This window comes from Pristiophorus japonicus, chromosome 2 (assembly GCF_044704955.1).
Source record: "Pristiophorus japonicus isolate sPriJap1 chromosome 2, sPriJap1.hap1, whole genome shotgun sequence".
Lineage (NCBI taxonomy): Eukaryota > Metazoa > Chordata > Chondrichthyes > Pristiophoridae > Pristiophorus > Pristiophorus japonicus.
The window spans coordinates 159,653,644-159,671,655 of NC_091978.1; the positions used below are offsets into that span (position 1 = coordinate 159,653,644).

General features: G+C 44.2%; 1 protein-coding gene across 1 annotated transcript in view; it reads left to right on the top strand.

Moving 5' to 3' along the window:
* Positions 1 to 1,085: 1,085 nt before the first annotated feature.
* cnga1b (cyclic nucleotide gated channel subunit alpha 1b) overlaps positions 1,086 to 18,012 on the top strand; it is a 54,021-nt gene continuing 37,094 nt past the window's right edge. The window contains exons 1-4 of the mRNA XM_070860692.1: positions 1,086 to 1,189; positions 10,330 to 10,392; positions 12,762 to 12,812; positions 12,911 to 13,066. Of these exons, the coding sequence (XP_070716793.1) occupies positions 1,086 to 1,189; positions 10,330 to 10,392; positions 12,762 to 12,812; positions 12,911 to 13,066 (374 nt within the window). The remainder of the gene's footprint in view (positions 1,190 to 10,329; positions 10,393 to 12,761; positions 12,813 to 12,910; positions 13,067 to 18,012) is intronic.

Consider the following 18,012-nt stretch of genomic DNA (forward strand, 5'->3'; position numbering starts at 1 on the left):
TACTAGAGGGGCACTAAAACTGACAAATTAAACAAATTAACTTTTTACATTAATGTATCAAATTAAAATTTGGTTGCCGAGGGTGATGATGCACTCCAGTCCCTCTGGCACCCACCTCTTGCAGAAGGCCACGAGTGTACCAGTGGACACCGCGTGCTCCATCTCCAGGGGCACCCTGGCTCGAACGTAACCGCGGAAAAGAGGCAGGCAGTTGGGCTGAACAACCCCCTCAACCGTCCGCTGCCTGGACCGGTTAAGGGCCACCTTTCAATAGCTCTACAACTATTTTGTTGTGAATAATAAAATCATTAAATCAAGTGCCCCCTGATTAAAGGAGTGGGCACTCCAAACACTTCCAAACAAGTGCCCCCTTGTTTTTGTTTATTTTTGAGGGCACTAAAAACACAAATTATACAAGTGCCCCCTGGCTAAAAGGTGGCGGGGGGGGGGCACTAAAACCGGCACAATAAACAAATTAAACTTTCGACAAAAATCATCAAATTAAAATTTGGTTGCCGGGGTCAATAGCTCTACAAACCTGTGAGCATATGTACAGGTGCATACATTACAACTATCAGAATAGTGTTGGCAGTGACCTGCTTACTTCTTTTAAAGTAGGAGAAACCTGAATCCAACATCAAATGTTGGCCATGGTCTTCACAGTGTAAAAATCTAGTAAAATCCAATGTTTTAATGCAATATTGTTACTAGTTTTAGAAACACAGTAGTATGGAGAATAGGGAGACTGAACCTGCTCAATTATGGTAACAAGGCCAAGGATAGATATTGTTTTTCATAGGCTATCTAATTTGATCTGTGGGTGACTCAACTGGAGGTGAAATTTTTGTAAACTTCTATTCTTTGTGAAAGTTGTCACTTGTTTATTTTTCTGAAAATGCTCCACTTGCACTGTACAAAAATGCAATACTTGCAGGGTGAAAACACAAGGACCTCTTTATTTATATATCTAAATAGACTGAAGAACAGTATCATATGGCACATTGCAAAAAAAAAGTACTTTTTCAAGCTGTAACAAACTGTTGCCTTATTCCTTTTCAGGGTTTGGAATCAATTTAATCATCTAGATGGCAGCTGTGATTAATACACACCGGAGCTACCTACACATTCCCCGAGTGTCTGTTCATCCTGCAGATGATGAGGTGGAACAGATGGAGAATGGACAAAGGAGGTATGACAGAACCATTACAAATTAAAGTATATTCCTGGATCAGAAATCTTGTTATTTAAGAAAAGTTTCATGTTGAAACTCGACAAAATTACACTATACATAAAATATACTATTCAAGTAAAAAAAACTACTCCGTTGCGACACTGAACTGTGTGTAGTTCTGAAGAAAAGTGCACACTTCCACTAAACTTGTATAATAGATGATTTTTTTTGACTCGTATTCAGGTATTATGCGGCAGTATCTATAAGTGACAGAAGTGTGATGCAAGTACAGTTTTTACCTCTTTGTCTATCTGTCTATCATTAAAATGTTAAAAATGAAATACAAGCACCTCCTTGGACAATGCACTGACCATTCCAATGTGCCTGCGGGTTTCCCATACATGTTGGCTGCATGCAACCAGCATTGCAGAGCCTTGTAAAATTAGCGCTCGTGTTCCTGGGCCAAAGACCCGCAAAGCCTATATTCTCAAGTTAATCAAAAAATAGCTTCCTTCAAGACATAATGGGGCCTTCAAGACATAATGGGCCGTCCATGGGGCGGAGATATCAGAGAAATTCACATCTTTGACATTTTTTGGGCTCGGGGCAATGTTCCAGTTGGCTGCAGGGCGAAGTGCCCTTGCAGCGGATCCACCGCCCTGACCAGTCATCAGTCCTCTACACCGCAGACGTGCCACATCACGCTGACGCGTGACAACGTCCCTTTCCTTCACTTAAAGGGGAGGGCCATGGTGAACCCTGCAGCCATTTTAGTGGCAAACACTTGGCCACAAGGGAGGGTTTCGACCGAGCCATCAAAACGGGGATGCCAGGCTGCCTGTTGGTGGCCCAGCCGAACCCGCGGTCATAATTGTCGGCCCGACCTGGCAGCCGGCCAACAAAAATAAATAAAATGACGTCGCCGGCAGCGCCACCTCCCCTTTAAGGGTGGCCGCGCCGTCAAGCCACAATGAATGTACTGATAGCAAAAGCTGTCGGGGGTAATGACCGGCAGCGGCACTGCTCCCGCCGGGCATTTCTGGGAAAGGGGCAATTTCCTGAGGAGCAATTTCAGGAAGAACATAAGAAATAGGAGCAGGAGCTACTAGGGAAGGTAAACAAAGTAGAATAAGTAGGTTCAAGAGGCAATTAAATGTCTTTTCGAAGAGAGATGGGATTGAAGAATATGGTGGCAATGGGGATGGTGGAGTTGAGTCTACCAATGAAGTCTTGTTTCCATTTCCATTAAAATTCTGAGCACAAGAACATAAGACATAGGAGCAGGAGAAGGCCATTTGGACCCTCGAGCCTGCTCCGCCATTCAATAAGATTATGGCTGATCTGATCTTGGCCTCAACTCCACTTCCCTGCCTGTTCCCCATAACACTTGACTCCCTTATCATTCAAAAATCTATCTATCGCCACCTTAAATATATTCAATGACCCAGCCACCACAGCTCTCTGGGGTAGAGAATTCCACAGATTCACGACACTTAGAGAAGAAATTTCTCCTCATTTCCGTTTTAAATGGGCTACCCCATATTCCGCAATTATGCCCCCTAGTCTAGATTCCCTCACGAGGAGAAACATCCTCTCTGCATCTACCCTTTCAAGCCCTTTCAGAATCGTATATGTTTCAATAAGATCTTCTCTTATTCTTCTAAACTCCAATGAGTATAGGCCCAATCTGCTCAACCTTTCTTCATAAGACAACTCCTTCTTCTCGGGAATCAACCTCGTGAATCTTCTCTGAACTGCCTCCAATGCAGATATATCCCTCTTTAAATACAGAGACCAAAAATGTACACAGTACTCTAGGTGTGGTCTCACCAATGCCAACAGTTGTAGCAGGATGTCCTTACTTTTCTACTCCAACTCCCTTGTAATAAAGACCAACATTCCATTTGCCTTCCGTATTACTTGCTATACCTGCATGCTAACTTTTTGTGTTTCATATACAAGGACCCCCAGATCCAGCTGTACCTCAGCATTTTGTAATCTCTTCCCATTTAAATAATAAATTGCTTTTTTATTTTTCCTACTAATGTGGATAATCTCACATTTTCCCATATTATATTTCATCTGCCATTTGCTTTCCCATCTATCTTTGTATCATCAGCAAATTTGGCTACATTACACTCGGTCCCTTCATCCAAGTAATTAACAGACTATTGTAAATAGTTGAGGCCCCAGCACTGATCCCTGTGGCACCCCACTAGTTACAGTTTGCAAACCTAGAAATGACCCATTTATCCCGACTCTCTGTTTTCTGTTAGTTAGCCAATTCTCTATCCATGCTAATATATTGCCCCCAACCCTGTGAGCTCTTATCTTATGCAGTAACCTTTTATGTGGCACCTTACCTTCTGGAAATCCAAATACACAACATCTACTAGTTCCCCTTTATCCACTCTGCTCGTTACGGTCTCAAAGAACTCCAGCAAATTTGTCAAACACGATTTCCCTTTCATAAAACCATGCTGAGTCTGTTTGACTGTATTATGATTTTCTAAATGTCCTGCTACCACTTCCCAATGACAGATGTTAGGCTAACTGGTCTATACTTACCTGCTTTCTGTCTCCCTCCTTTCTTAAATAGGGGCATTACATTTACGATTTTCCAATCCGCTGGGACCTCTCCAGAATCCAGAGAATTTTGGTAGATTATGACTAATGCATCTACTATCTCTGCAGCAACTTCTTTTAAGACCCTAGGATGCAGGCCATCGAGTCCAGGGGATTTGTCCACTTTTAGTCCCACTAATTTGCCTAGTACTTTTTCTCTAGTGTTAATGATTGTTTTAAGCAGCCCCCTCCCAATAGCCCTTTCATTATCAATTATTGGGATGCTTTTAGTGTCTTCTACCGTGTCTCTGCATTTCCCTGTTTCCCATTATTAATCCTGAGTCTCATCCTCTAAGAGACCAATGTTTACTTTAGCTACTCTCTTCCTTTTTATATACCTGCGGAAGCTCTTACTGTCTGCTTTAATATTTATTGCTAAATTACTCTCAAGCTATCTTCTCTCTATTATTTTTTTAGTCGTCCTTTGCTGGTTTCTAAAAAATTCCCAATTCTCTGGTCTTCCACTATTCTTTGCAACATTGTATGCCTTTGTTTTCAAACTGATACCATTCTTTACTTCCTTAGTTAACCACAGATGGTTCATCCTTCCATTAGAGTCCTTCTTTCTCACGTGATTTTATTGGACAAATCAAATTGGCAAAGGTAGCCTTGAGGAAGAGTTCATGGAGTGTATTTGGGATGGTTTCTTAGAACAATACATTGTGGAACCAATCAGGGGGCAAACTATTTTAGATTTGTCAATGGATTATTTAATGATCTGATAGTAAAGGATCCTCTTGGGAAGAGTGATCATAGCATTATCAAAAAATAATAAAGAGAGAGAAGATAGTTTATGAGAGTAAATTAGCAAGAAATATAAAAACAAACAATCAGGGAGGCCCACCCAAGTGCTGCCCAAAGGACCGCCGATGGCCGCCGAGAGACCGGGCGGTACTTTACCTGGAAGATTCCTCTAAAAGAGGTGGCAGTATCGTCCAGCAGCCAAAGAATGGCTTATGCCTTCAATCTGGGCGGTTGAGGGTGGGAGCTTTCAATCTCGCTTGCCGCTCAAGTACCGCCGAGGATGGATCAGGACCAGGGAGGGTTAAAGACCTGAAAATAAAAATCATCACCAAAAAAATCCCACTGCAACACCTTCACGGGACCCCATCCAGGTAAGTCGCTGTAAAAAAAAATGTTTAAATATGTTCACTAACCTTTTTTTCCCGCTCTTCGTACTTACCATCGGGGTTAGAACAGCCTCCACACAGCTCTTTCCCCCTGCTGTCGTCGACTCCTGCCGACTCCTGCCCACACAAATCTGGCAGCTTGGCGGGCGTGAGGTCACTTACGCGACTTGGCCACCAGAGGACATCAGCGGGCAGTTACCGGCAGTAACCCCTTTGTGCCCGTTACAGCCCAAGTGGAAAATGGCAAAGAGGGGAGACCGGCAGCAAAACTCAGCGGCAGTCGGTGGCAGCAGGTGGCAGTAGGCGGTAAGGCCACCAATATTGAGGCCTAAGAGCTTCTACAGGTATATAAAAAAGAAGAGAGTAGCTAAAGTAAACATTGGTCCCTTAGAGGATGAGACTTGGGGAATTAATAATGGGAAACAGGGAAATAGCAGAGACGTTAAACAAATATCTTCGTTATAGAATACACTAAAAGCATCCCAATAATTGATAATCAAGGAACCATTGGAAGGGGGGAGCTTAAAACAATCACTGTCACTAGAGAAAAAGTTCTAGATGAACTAATGGGACTATAGGTGGACAAGTCCCTTTGACTTGATGGCCTGCATCCTGGGGTCTTAAAATAAGTGGCTGCAGAGATAGTGGATGCATTGGTTGTAATCTATCAAAATTCCCTGGATTCTGGAGAGGTCCCAGTGGACTGGAAAACCACAAATGTAATGCCCCTATTTAAGAAACGAGGGAGACAGAAAGCAGGCAACTATAGACCAGTTAGCCTAACATCTGTCGTTGGGAAAATGCTGGAGTCCATTATTAAGGAAGTGGTAGCAGAACATTTAGAAAATCATAATACAGTCAAACAGAGTCAGCATGGTTTTATGAAAGGGAAATCATGTTTGACAAATTTGCTGGAGTTCTTTGAGAATGTAACGAGCAGGATGGATAAAGGGGAACCAGTTGATGTCATGTATTTGGACTTCCAGAAGGTTTTGATAAGGTGTCACATAAAAGATTACTGCACAAGATAAGAGCTCACGGGGTTGAGGGTAATATATTAGCATGGATAGAGGATTGGCTAACTAAAAGAAAACAAGGAGCTGGGAATAATGTGTCATTTTTAGGTTGTCAACTGTAACTAGTGGGGTGCCACAGGGATCAGTGCTGGGGCCTCAACTATTTACAATCTATATTAATGACTTGGATGAAGGGACTGAGTGTAATGTAGCCAAATTTGCATATGATACAAAGATAGGTGGGAAAACAAATTGTGTAGAGGACACAAAGAATCTGCAAAGAGATATAGATAGGCTAAGTGAGTGGGCAAAAATATGGTAGATAGAGTATAATGTGGGAAAATGTGAGGATATCCACGTTGGTAGGAAAAATAAAAAAGCAAATTATTATTTCAATGGGAAGAGTTTACATAATGCTGAGATACAGAGGGATCTGGGGGTCCTTGTACATAAAACACAAAATGTTAGCATGCAGGTACAGCAAGTAATTAGGAAGGCAAATGGAATGTTGGCCTTTATTGCAACCGGGATAGAATATAAAAGCAGAGAACTCCTGGTACAACTGTACAGGGCATTGGTGCGACCACACCTGGAGTTCTGTTTACAGATTTGGTCTCCTTATTTAAGAAGGGATATATTTGTATTGGAGGCAGTGCAGAGAAGGTTTACAAAGATGATTCCTGAGATTAAGGGGTTGTCTTATGAAGAAAGGTTGAGCAGGTTGGGTCTATACTCATAGAAACATAGAAAATAGGTGCAGGAGTAGGCCATTCGGCCCTTCTAGCCTGCACCGCCATTCAATGAGTTCATGGCTGAACATTCAACTTCAGTACCCCATTCCTGCTTTCTCGCCATACCCCTTGATCCCCCTAGTAGTAAGGACCTCATCTAACTCCTTTTTGAATATATTTAGTGATTTGGCCTCAACAACTTTCTGTGGTAGAGAATTCCACAGGTTCACCACTCTCTGGGTGAAGAGGTTCCTCCGCATCTCGGTCCTAAATGGCTTACCCCTTATCCTTAGACTGTGACCTCTGGTTCTGGACTTCCCCAACATTGGGAACATTCTTCCTGCATCTAACCTGTCTAACCCCGTCAGAATTTTAAATGTTTCTATGAGGTCCCCTCTCATTCTTCTGAACTCCAGTGAATACAAGTCCAGTTGATCCAGTCTTTCTTGATAGGTCAGTCCCGCCATCCCGGGAATCAGTCTGGTGAACCTTCGCTGCACACCCTCAATAGCAAGAATGTCCTTCCTCAGGTTAGGAGACCAAAACTGTACACAATACTCCAGGTGTGGCCTCACCAATGCCCTGTACAACTGTAGCAACACCTCCCTGCCCCTGTACTCAAATCCCCTTGCTATGAAGGCCAACATGCCATTTGCTTTCTTAACTGCCTGCTGCACCTGCATGCCAACCTTCAATGACTGATGTACCACGACACCCAGGTCTCTTTGCACCTCCCCTTTTCCTAATCTGTCACCATTCAGATAATAGTCTGTCTCTCTGTTTTTACCACCAAAGTGGATAACCTCACATTTATCCACATTATACTTCATCTGCCATGCATTTGCACACTCACCTAACCTATCCAAGTCGCTCTGCAGCCTCACAGCATCCTCCTCGCAGCTCACACTGCCACCCAACTTAGTGTCATCCGCAAATTTGGAGATATTACATTTAATCCCCTCATCTAAATCATTAATGTACAGTGTAAACAGCTGGGGCCCCAGCACAGAACCTTGCGGTACCCCACTAGTCACTGCCTGCCATTCTGAAAAGTACCCATTTACTCCCACTCTTTGCTTCCTGTCTGACAACCAGTTCTCAATCCATGTCAGCACACTACCCCCAATCCCATGTGCTCTAACTTTGCACATCAATCTCTTGTGTGGGACCTTGTCGAACGCCTTCTGAAAGTCCAAATATACCACATCAACTGGTTCTCCCTTGTCCACTCTACTGGAAACATCCTCAAAAAATTCCAGAAGATTTGTCAAGCAAGATTTCCCTTTCACAAATCCATGCTGACTTGGACCTATCATGTCACCTCTTTCCAAATGCACTGCTATGACATCCTTAATAATTGATTCCATCATTTTACCCACTACCCGATGTCAGGCTGACCGGTCTATAATTCCCTGTTTTCTCTCTCCCTCCTTTTTTAAAAAGTGGGGTTACATTGGCTACCCTCCACTCTATAGGAACTGATCCAGAGTCAATGGAATGTTGGAAAATGACTGTCAATGCATCCACTATTTCCAAGGCCACCTCCTTAAGTACTCTGGGATGCAGTCCATCAGGCCCTGGGGATTTATCGGCCTTCAATCCCATCAATTTCCCCAACACAATTTCCCGGCTATTAAGGATTTCCCTCAGTTCCTCCTCCTTACTAGACCCCCCGACCCCTTTTATAACCGGAAAGTTGTTTGTGTCCTCCTTCGTGAATACCGAACCAAAGTACTTGTTCAATTGGTCCGCCATTTCTTTGTTCCCTGTTATGACTTCCCCTGATTCTGACTGCAGGGGACCTACGTTTGTCTTTACTAACCTTTTTCTTTTTACATATCTATAGAAAGTTTTGCAATCTGTCTTAATGTTCCCTGCAAGCTTCTTCTCATACTCCATTTTCCCTGCCCTAATCAAACCCTTTGTCCTCCTCTACTGAGTTCTAAATTTCTCCCAGTCCCCTGGTTCGCTGCTATTTCTGGCCTATTTGTATGCCACTTCCTTGGCTTTAATACTATCCCTGATTTCCCTTGATAGCCACGGTGGAGCCACCTTCCCTTTTTTATTTTTATGCCATTGGTGTTTAGAAGAAGAGGTGATCTTATTGAAATGTATAAGATTCTGAGGGGGCTTGACAGGGTAGATGCAGAGAGGATGTTTCCCCTCATGGGGGAATGTGGAACTAGGGGGTCATAGTTTCAGAATAAGGGAACGCTTCTCCCTGTGCCTCTCCCTGTCTCTCTCCCTATCTTTCCCCCTGTCTCTCTCGCTGTGCTTCTCGTTGTGCCTCTCGCTGTTCCTCTCCCTGCCTTGCCCCATGTCCTTCTCTATGCCTTTCTCTCTGCCTTTCTCTCTGCATTTGTCTCTGCATTTGTCTTCGCCTAAGTAACCTCTGACCGTGATGTCGGAGCAGGAGGTCGAGTGCCAACACAGTCGCCATGAAACGAGGTCAATTTTGTGATTTGAAATCTGCCCTGAATGATACAGGGGAATAATTAGGAGGCAGAACAGTTCTTGATGTCAAAGCACTGCGATCTGTCCACCAGCCTCTCTGCCTATGTGTTAGCAAGCTGCAAAGAGTAATGCCAACAAAATGTTTTTTTCAAGATGGTGCCTTTAAATAGCACTGCTCCAGCCGACTCCAACTAAACAGCTGAAGCTGTAATTGTCACCGCCAGGCGGTAAGTGAGGGTACGCAGCTGAAATTCACTTCTGGGGCAGTATCGGGGTGCTGCTCACGGCAATGACGTCATCATCACCGTGCGCAGCCGAGCGGGATGCTTCCGGAAGGAGCGAGGTGCGCCTCCGCAAAACCTCCACCCAATTCCGCTGAAGGCGCTGTTATTGCTGTGCTTGGGCAAAAAACATTTTTGTCCTCCCGGGGACGATAACAGCAGGCACACAAGAGTCCAATTTCGGCCACTTGGTCTGTTAATGCAAACTGTTGCCTTGAGCACAAGACACAAGTTAATCAGGCAGTTGTTCTAAACTGTTTGGGTTCGGAATATGCACTGAGCTCCTTAACAGCCTGATTTTCTCTACATTTCTCTGGCTGATTGTCTAAATTTATTTCACTTTTTATGTACGTCTATTGTCTCACTTACCAAAGATAAATGGTGTGCAGAATAAAGCCACTACTTTTGTAAAATATCCACTTAGGAAGTGCATTACCCTTTCTAGTAGTGTGCCTCAGAGCAGTGGAACAACTGCTACCATCTATAATACATTAAATTTGCTCTGTGTGGTACACACCCCTTATTTGGGCATCACCATTCTGTGGCACTCAATCACACCTGCAGTTGTACAGTCTACTGCCAGATGGAGCTTTATGAGCTCCAGATGCTGAAGATCATCATTCCCAGACAAATGAATGGGAAATCTACTTTGTTCTGAATTTCCATGGGCAACCCCGCAGAAAGCTCAATCTTACCAAGGAAGTATGATCTCTGATCAACAAGATTTAATTGACATCCCTAACATATTCACCCAGTTCAAATATTCTTTGCATTTATTATCTTGGTGTGGTCTGCCCAGTATTCATTCATGCAGACAAGGTTATTTCAGATCAACATCTTCTCAAAATAATATTCACTATTAGCCATTTGTAAACTTTGTTTTAAACTAACTGTATTTCTAATCATTATGCTGTCTCTTAGGAACCAGCCGCTTGCTGATGACATGGTGATGTCTAACATTAACAACAGCAATAACAACGATGAGTAAGTATAATGTTGGATTTCGGAAACAATCGCTTTTATGGAGAATAAAGTTATTCTAAAAATTAATTGTTTTGCCATTGTGTATTTAATACAGTCCAAGAAATTGCTTGTGTCAAATGTGGCTCAAAATGTGGTAATGCTCTCACCTCTGAGTCAGAAGACTGTGGGTTCAAACTCCATTCCAGACACTGGAGCACATCATTTAGACTGACATTTTAGTTCAGTACTAAGGGAATGCTACATAATTGGAGGTCTTTTGGATAAGATGTTAATCCTGTCTGCTCTCTCAGATGGACAGAAAAGATCCCACGGCACTAACCTCAGTGGTGGGGAAATGATTGGAAAAAATCCTGAAAGACAGGATATATCTACATTTGGAAAGGCAAGGATTAATTAGGAACAGTCAGCACAGATTTGTTAAGGGAAGATCGTGTTTGACCAACCCGATTGAATTTTTTGAGGAGGTAACCAAGAGGATCGATGAGGGTAGTGTGTACGATGTAGTATATATGGACTTTAGCAAATCTTTTGATAAGGTCCCACATGGTAGACTGGTCATGAAGGTTAAAGCCCATGGAATCCAGGGCAAAGTAGCAAGTTGGATCCAAAATTGGCTTGGCGCTGGAAGCAAAGGTTAATGATTGATGGATGTTTTTGTGACTGGAAGGATGTTTCCAGTGGGGTTCCGCAGGGCTCAGTACTGGGTCCCTTACTTTTTGTGGTATATATCAATGGTTTAGATTTGAATATAGGGAGTATGATTAAGAAGTTTACAGGCGACACTAAAATTGGCTGTGTGGTTGATAATGAAGAGGAAAGTCATGGGCTGCAGGAGGATAGCAATCTACTGGTCAGGTGGGCAGAGCAGTGGCAAATAGAATTTAATTCAGTAAAGTGTGAGGTGATGCACTTTGGGAGAGCTAATAAGGAAAGAGTATACACATTAAGCGGTAGGCCACTTAATAGTGTAGATGAACAAAGGGACCTTGGAGTGCTTGTCCACAGATCCCTGAAAGTAGCAGGCCAGGTGGATAAGGTGGTCAAGAAGGCATATGGAATGCTTGCCTTTATTGGCCGAGGCATAGATTATAAGAGCACGGAGGTTCTGCTTAAATTGTATAATACTTTGGTTAGGCCACAGCATGAGTACTGCGTGCAGTTCTGGTCACCGTATTATAGGAAGGATGTGATTGCACGCGAGAGGGTGCAGAGAAGATTTACTAGGATGCTGCCTGGAATGGAGAATCTTAGTTATGAGGACATATTGAATAGGCTGGGTTTGTTCTCATTGGAACAGAGGAGGTTGAGAGGAGACTTCATCGAGGTGTACAAAATATTGAGGGGCCTGGACATAAAGGGTCTATTTCCATTGATGGAGGGGTCTATTATGAGGTGGCATAGTTTTAAGGTGGGTGGTGGAAGGTTTAGAGGGGATTTGAGGGGGGGGCTTTTTTACGCAGAGGATCTGGAACTCACGCCTGGAAGAGTGATGGATGCAGAAACCCTCACCACTTTTAAGAGATGGTTGGATGGGCACATAAAGTGCCGTAACCTGCAGGGTTACGGACCTAGAACTGGTAATTGGGATTAGACTGGATGACCTTTGATTGGATAGCGCAGATATAACTGTAGGGAGTCGAATACGGCCAGGATGATCTCCTGGACTAATTTCCATCACCTGGATGGGTTGGATAAGAATTTTCCCAGATTTTTTCTCCCTAAATTAGCCTGGGTTTTTATCTGGTTTTTGCTTCTCTCAGGAGATCACATGGCTTCGGTTAGGGTGGAGTGTAGAATGTTTCAGTATAAGGGGTGTTGCAGTTGTGTGGCACGTACTGGTTGGGCTGGATGCTCTTTGCCTTTCCGTCATTGTTCATGGGTTTATACGTAACTTTTAGGGCTGCTGATCAAGGGCAGTGTGGCTCTTTATTGGCCGATGTGGACAGGATGGACCGAAATGGCCTCCTTCTGCGCTGTAAATTTCTGTGTTTCCATGTTTCTATTTGCAGAAGAGTAGGGGAGTTTCTCCTGATATCATGGCCAATATTTATTCCTCAACCAACACCTATAACAGATGAGCTGGTCATTTTTCATTGCTCTTTGTGGGAGCTTGCTGTGCATATTACAACAGTGATTACACTTCAAAGTGCTTAATTGGTTGTGAAGTGCTTTGTGATGTCCTGAGATTGTGAAAGGGGCTATATAAATGCAAATCTTTCTTTTCCTTTCTTATAAATTTCAATCAATATTAAAATTGAAAGAAAAAAATGAAAAACTTTGTCGTTTAAATATTGTATTTCTTTGTGAATGATGGAATTTTAAATGCAATTGTGACATGTTGAATGATAAAAAAAAATCTTTTATCTTAGAGAGAAAGAAAAAAAGAAAGAATCCAAAAAGAGCAAAAAAGAGAAACAGGGGTAAGAGGAAAAGAGCTCACTATCTTTTCCATATATTAAAACAACACCTTCATTTCTCTCTTTACTGTACAAGTGCCTCATTTCAATTCATTTTACAGTAAATCTGATGGCAAAAAAGGAGAAAAGAAAAAGAACAAAGCAAGGAAAAAAGATAAAGACAATAACAAGGAAAAGGAGGAAGAAAAAAAGAAAGATGACAAGAAAGATGACAAGAAAGATGACAAGAAAGATGACAAGAAAGATGCCAAACAACTGTAAGTGTGCTTAACTTTCGCTCACAGTATTACTCTGGCTGTGGATACTTAATTCACAACATCCAGCTTTTAAAATAATACTTAACACAGACACTGCAAGAAAAACAATGGTATTTAATACCACAAACATTTTATAGTATGGTATCCCTTTAAATCTCACCGAATATAGGGTTTAATGGCAAAATTGGTAAGTGTACTTCTGCATGTTGAAACGTCAACCGATTTAAAGCAGAAAAGCATCAGAAAAAACAACAATGAGTTACATCTATTTCCTGAGCACTGCTGCTAGCAACCTAGGAGAAAGGTAGAGCTTTGCGCCTGTGGTTTGCATCTAAGCACTTCCTACGCCTGCTCACGGGCGGCTTCCCGGTTCTCGGAACTTCTCGCAAGAAACTGCAAGCAGAGCAGAGGATGGAACCTTCATAAGGTAAATACAATAATGTTTGCAAACTTTGAGCAATTGTCACATGATCAGATATTATGTGATCAGATGTCAGGTGATCAAACACCACATGATCAAATGTTACGTAATCAGATATTACATGATCAAACATCACGTGATTAAACCTCCAGGAATATGTCCAGCCAGGGTTGGCAACCCTAGGAGAGAGTGTTGAACCTCTTTGCAAAACACACTTAAAATCTATTCCATAGGTTAACAGTGTTTACTTAATGACAGAATGAAATGTTCCAACACAATCTGTTTTGATTAAAGCCCAATCATAAAATGATCAACATCTTTAACCACATGATAAAAAGTGCATTGCTCACTCTTTGTTTAGTGATGTGCCATATGCTACTGTGTTGAAGCAGTTTAGAAATATTACCTTAACTATTTATTAATTAAGTATCCCACAGTATGGGAATGGTCGCATAGTGGTAATGTTACTGGACTAGTAATCCAGAGCCCTGGACTCATTGGGCTAGATTTTTCACTTTTTTTGCATGCTTAACGCCCACTTAACGTCCATTTTACCACTGAAATGACGTATAATGCCCAGATAGCGCCCATTTAGCCACAAAATGGAAACTGACAGGCATTTTTCACACACTTATCAGCGAGCGTTACTTTCCCCATGTGAGTAATGCCAGGAAAAAATAATACCGCCTGTCAACTTTTTTTGGGCGGAATCATCAGAATGGGCGAAATCAACGCCCATAATATCGCCCAGCATTAGTTTCCACACGGAATTAACGCCGAGATTCAATAATACCACCCGCCCACGTTTTTTGTCATAAAGATCACATTTGCCGAAACTAACGCCAAGGAGATCGCCCAGCGTCACTTTCACCACCTTGCACACATATTGCCCATAATATCGCTCGCCCAAAAAGCCGCCCGGAAAAAGTGGAACTGTTCTGAACTAAAGCCAGCAGTGTGGGTGCCATTTTTAAAATCGCAGGTCACTTCATTCAAAAGGCTGCTTCAACTTTAGGGGAGTTTGCATTGATTCTGGAATTCTTCTCAGGTGAAGTGACCATCTCAATAGACATATTTTCACATTCTGGACTATTGGGGGTTTACTCTAGGTGTACTGTACTGAGGAAATTATTGCTTCTGATCAATCGCTATCACGCTTTCATTGCAATGGGGCCAGCCATTTCTCAGCCTGCATCGATTAATACGCAGATGTTGCACAGCGCAGATGGCTCAATGTCTAATGCACATCATTATGTGCCCAATCTAAGACGTGCCAGAATGAGGAGGAGGACCAGACTGTACACATCTCGCACTTACAGGGAGACGAGGTCGTACCTCGACGTGTCCGAGCACACCTGCCTTCGAAGACTGCACTTCTACAAGGTGGTGATCAATGAAATATGTGAGCTCATCAGGCCACATATGCAGCCTGCCATCAGGACATCACTGTCGGTCGAGGTCAAGGTCACCGCAGCACTGTCTTTCTATGTGTCCGGTTCCTTTCGGGCCTCCGTGGTCGAAATTTCCCCTCTGTCTCACCATGCCACACATCGCTGCATGAGACAGTTCAGGGAAGCCCACGAAGGATGAACTTTATCAGCTTCCTCATGACCACAGAGGTTCCGACTGACAGGGCTGGAGCATTCTACCACATTGCTCAGTTCCCCAGGGTGCAGGAAGCAATACAATGCACTCACATCGCCATGCGAGCACCTTCTCAGGACCCAGAGCTTTTTCGCGACAGAAAATGATTTCACTCCCTGAAGGTCCAACAAGTTGTCGACCACAACCAGATCATAATGGCAGTGAATGCCAAATGTCCGGGCAGCTTCGATGAGGCTCACATCCTGCATGAGAGAGCTGTCTCTGACATGTTTAACAGTCAGCCACAAGGACAATGCTGGATGCTTGGTGACAACCGATATGGCCTAGCCACCTGGCTGATGACTCCCCCCTGCGTGACACCCACACCGAGGCCGAGAAGCGATACAACCAGAGCCACAGAGACACACGCAAAGTGGCCCAGAAAACAATAACTGTGCTTAAGCAGCGCTTCAGATGTCTGGACCACTCAGGAGGGGAGCTACAATACAACCCTGAGCAAGTAGGTAAATTTGTTGTCGTGTGCTCCATGCTGCACAATCTGGCTATCAGGAGGGGCCAAGAATTGCCAGAAGGGACTGATGCTCCACCTCAGGAGAGAGAGGAAGAGGACAATGAGGGGCTGGACGCTGAACTAGGGCCAGACAATCAGGCTGACTATGCAACCATGCCCACGACCTCCTCCAGACCGCAGGAAAGGGCCCGTGGTGGCTACATAGCTGCAAGACTCTTACATGAGGAGCTGATATCTGAACGATTTACCTGAAAGAATGTTGCTGTGAGTGACAACGCTGACACACTGCTGTGTGTGTGCAGCTCAGACATCAATGGTGCCCATCACCTTGATGCCAGTTAAAGTTTACATTGATTGAAGTTACATTTTATTTAACCCTTTCATGTTAAAGAATCACCAGTGTGTAACGGTGCAGCTATCTGAGACAATGCGCAACAAGGTTAGGTTCAATTAAAAAAAAAATTATACCAACATTGGTCTGAAATCATAAGTATCACGGGCAAAAACACTCAACCCCCACCCACACCCCACTTTTTCCACTATTGACATCAATCAAATGTTCAACATGTCCAGCAACACAGAATACAAAGGCAAAGCAGGAGTGTGGTCCCCTTCCCCCATACATTACAACAAATTGCATACACCCAGATGGAGATATAACACAGCCATCACCTGTGGACATGCACCTCACTTTCCTTCTCCCCTCCTCTTCTTCTCCCCACCTCTACCCCTTCCCCTCCTCACTCCACGGTGCCGGGCCGAAGAACTCAGGCAGTGCCTCATTGGGGGGGTGATGAAGGCAGAGGCGGTAGTTGCATGGGTACGGGAGCGGGGGGGTGCCGAGTGGGGAACATTCTCTGATCCAGAAGCAGGATCTTGGTCCTGCCTCTCATCTGTCATTTGCCGTGGTGGTGCGGAACCTAGGGAATGAGTGCCGCGCTCCAGGATCACTGGGAGGCCTGTGCCAGCAGTGTTCCTGGCTATCGCCTCCAGGACCTCCGCCATCCACGGAATGTACTCAGTCATGGTGGCCAGTTGTCGGGATATGCCCCCCAATGCTTCGAGGAGCTGGTCACCAATGTCTACAGTCCTCCTGGACAACTGTACCATCCCACTGCTGTCATGTCGCGCTTGTGAACTAGATCTGCCGTGTCCACGAAACCTCTGTGGGTTCGGCACCGTCCTGGGGACAAATGGGGTGCCCTATGGCAAGGTGCTTGGGGCTGGTACCTCCAGAGTGGAGGCGGGAATGACCGGAGGACCACTAGATGGCCTTGGGGTGGAATGGCTTCTGGAGCGTGGTGATGCAGATTCCTCGAAATCTACGCTCTCGTCCTTCGAGAACAGAGCCAGCGGATTGATGGACGTGAATCGGATCTCCTCAGCAGATGTAGGTCCGGCCCTGCGCCCCCACCTTCTGGCCTCTGTGGTCTTGCCTGAGGCCGCGCTGCTAGCTGAGCTGCAAACCACAACTCAGGTTATTAGAGGAGAAGGGGGTGCTAGGGTCACAAGGTGAGTCCAGCGCTACACACAGCATATGCACGACAAAAGCACCACCGCTATCAAAATCATCACAGACATCACATTTCATGACCATCAACACATGGTGCATTGCAATGATTTTCATTAGGCCAGCATTATTTCTAGGACAATTTTGGAAATCAGCTATCATATATGATTGTTCGGATATGAGTGAGTGTGGCATCTATTGACTTTACATCACACAATGGTGTAAACTTTACTCACGTCACTTCACTTCAGGGTCGGCAGATGCTTGCGTGGCCGACCGGGGGCGCTTCCCCACGAGAGTGAGCACCCGCTCCTCCATCTCAGTGATGTCGCTGGCAACTGGTGGCCCTCACCCATTCGCCTCTGCACGGACCTCATCGTTGATAGCTTCTTCTGTAAAAGGTGACAGGACGACATGGTATGAGATCATTGCGTGATATCATTGCTAGGTACTGTCACAGAGACTGATAACACATAACCGACAGATGTAATCATGATTATTATGATAATTATAATTCTTTACCTAAAGACGTGCACTGTGACCCAGACTCTGAGTACAACATTCCCAGTAAAAGTGAAAGACCTCACATCTGCTGATAGTCACTCATGACTCTTACAAATGAAATTAATTAAATACATAAGTACATGTAAATCAATGTAATACTTACTCTTGCGGTTCCATCATTTGTGGCATTGGTTGCCCTCACGCATCTCGTTGGTCGCCGACGAGACCATCTCGGCTGCCTCGGCCCATATCTTCTGGTTGGCCTTTGGGGTGGGCTTCCCACGCCCTCCCTGTGTCAAATCACCCTAGCGTAACTCAACCTCCTGCAGGAGGGAGGCATTTGCCTCGTCCGAGAACCTCCAGGCTCTTTTGCGCCCTCCAATGTGCTCCTCTCC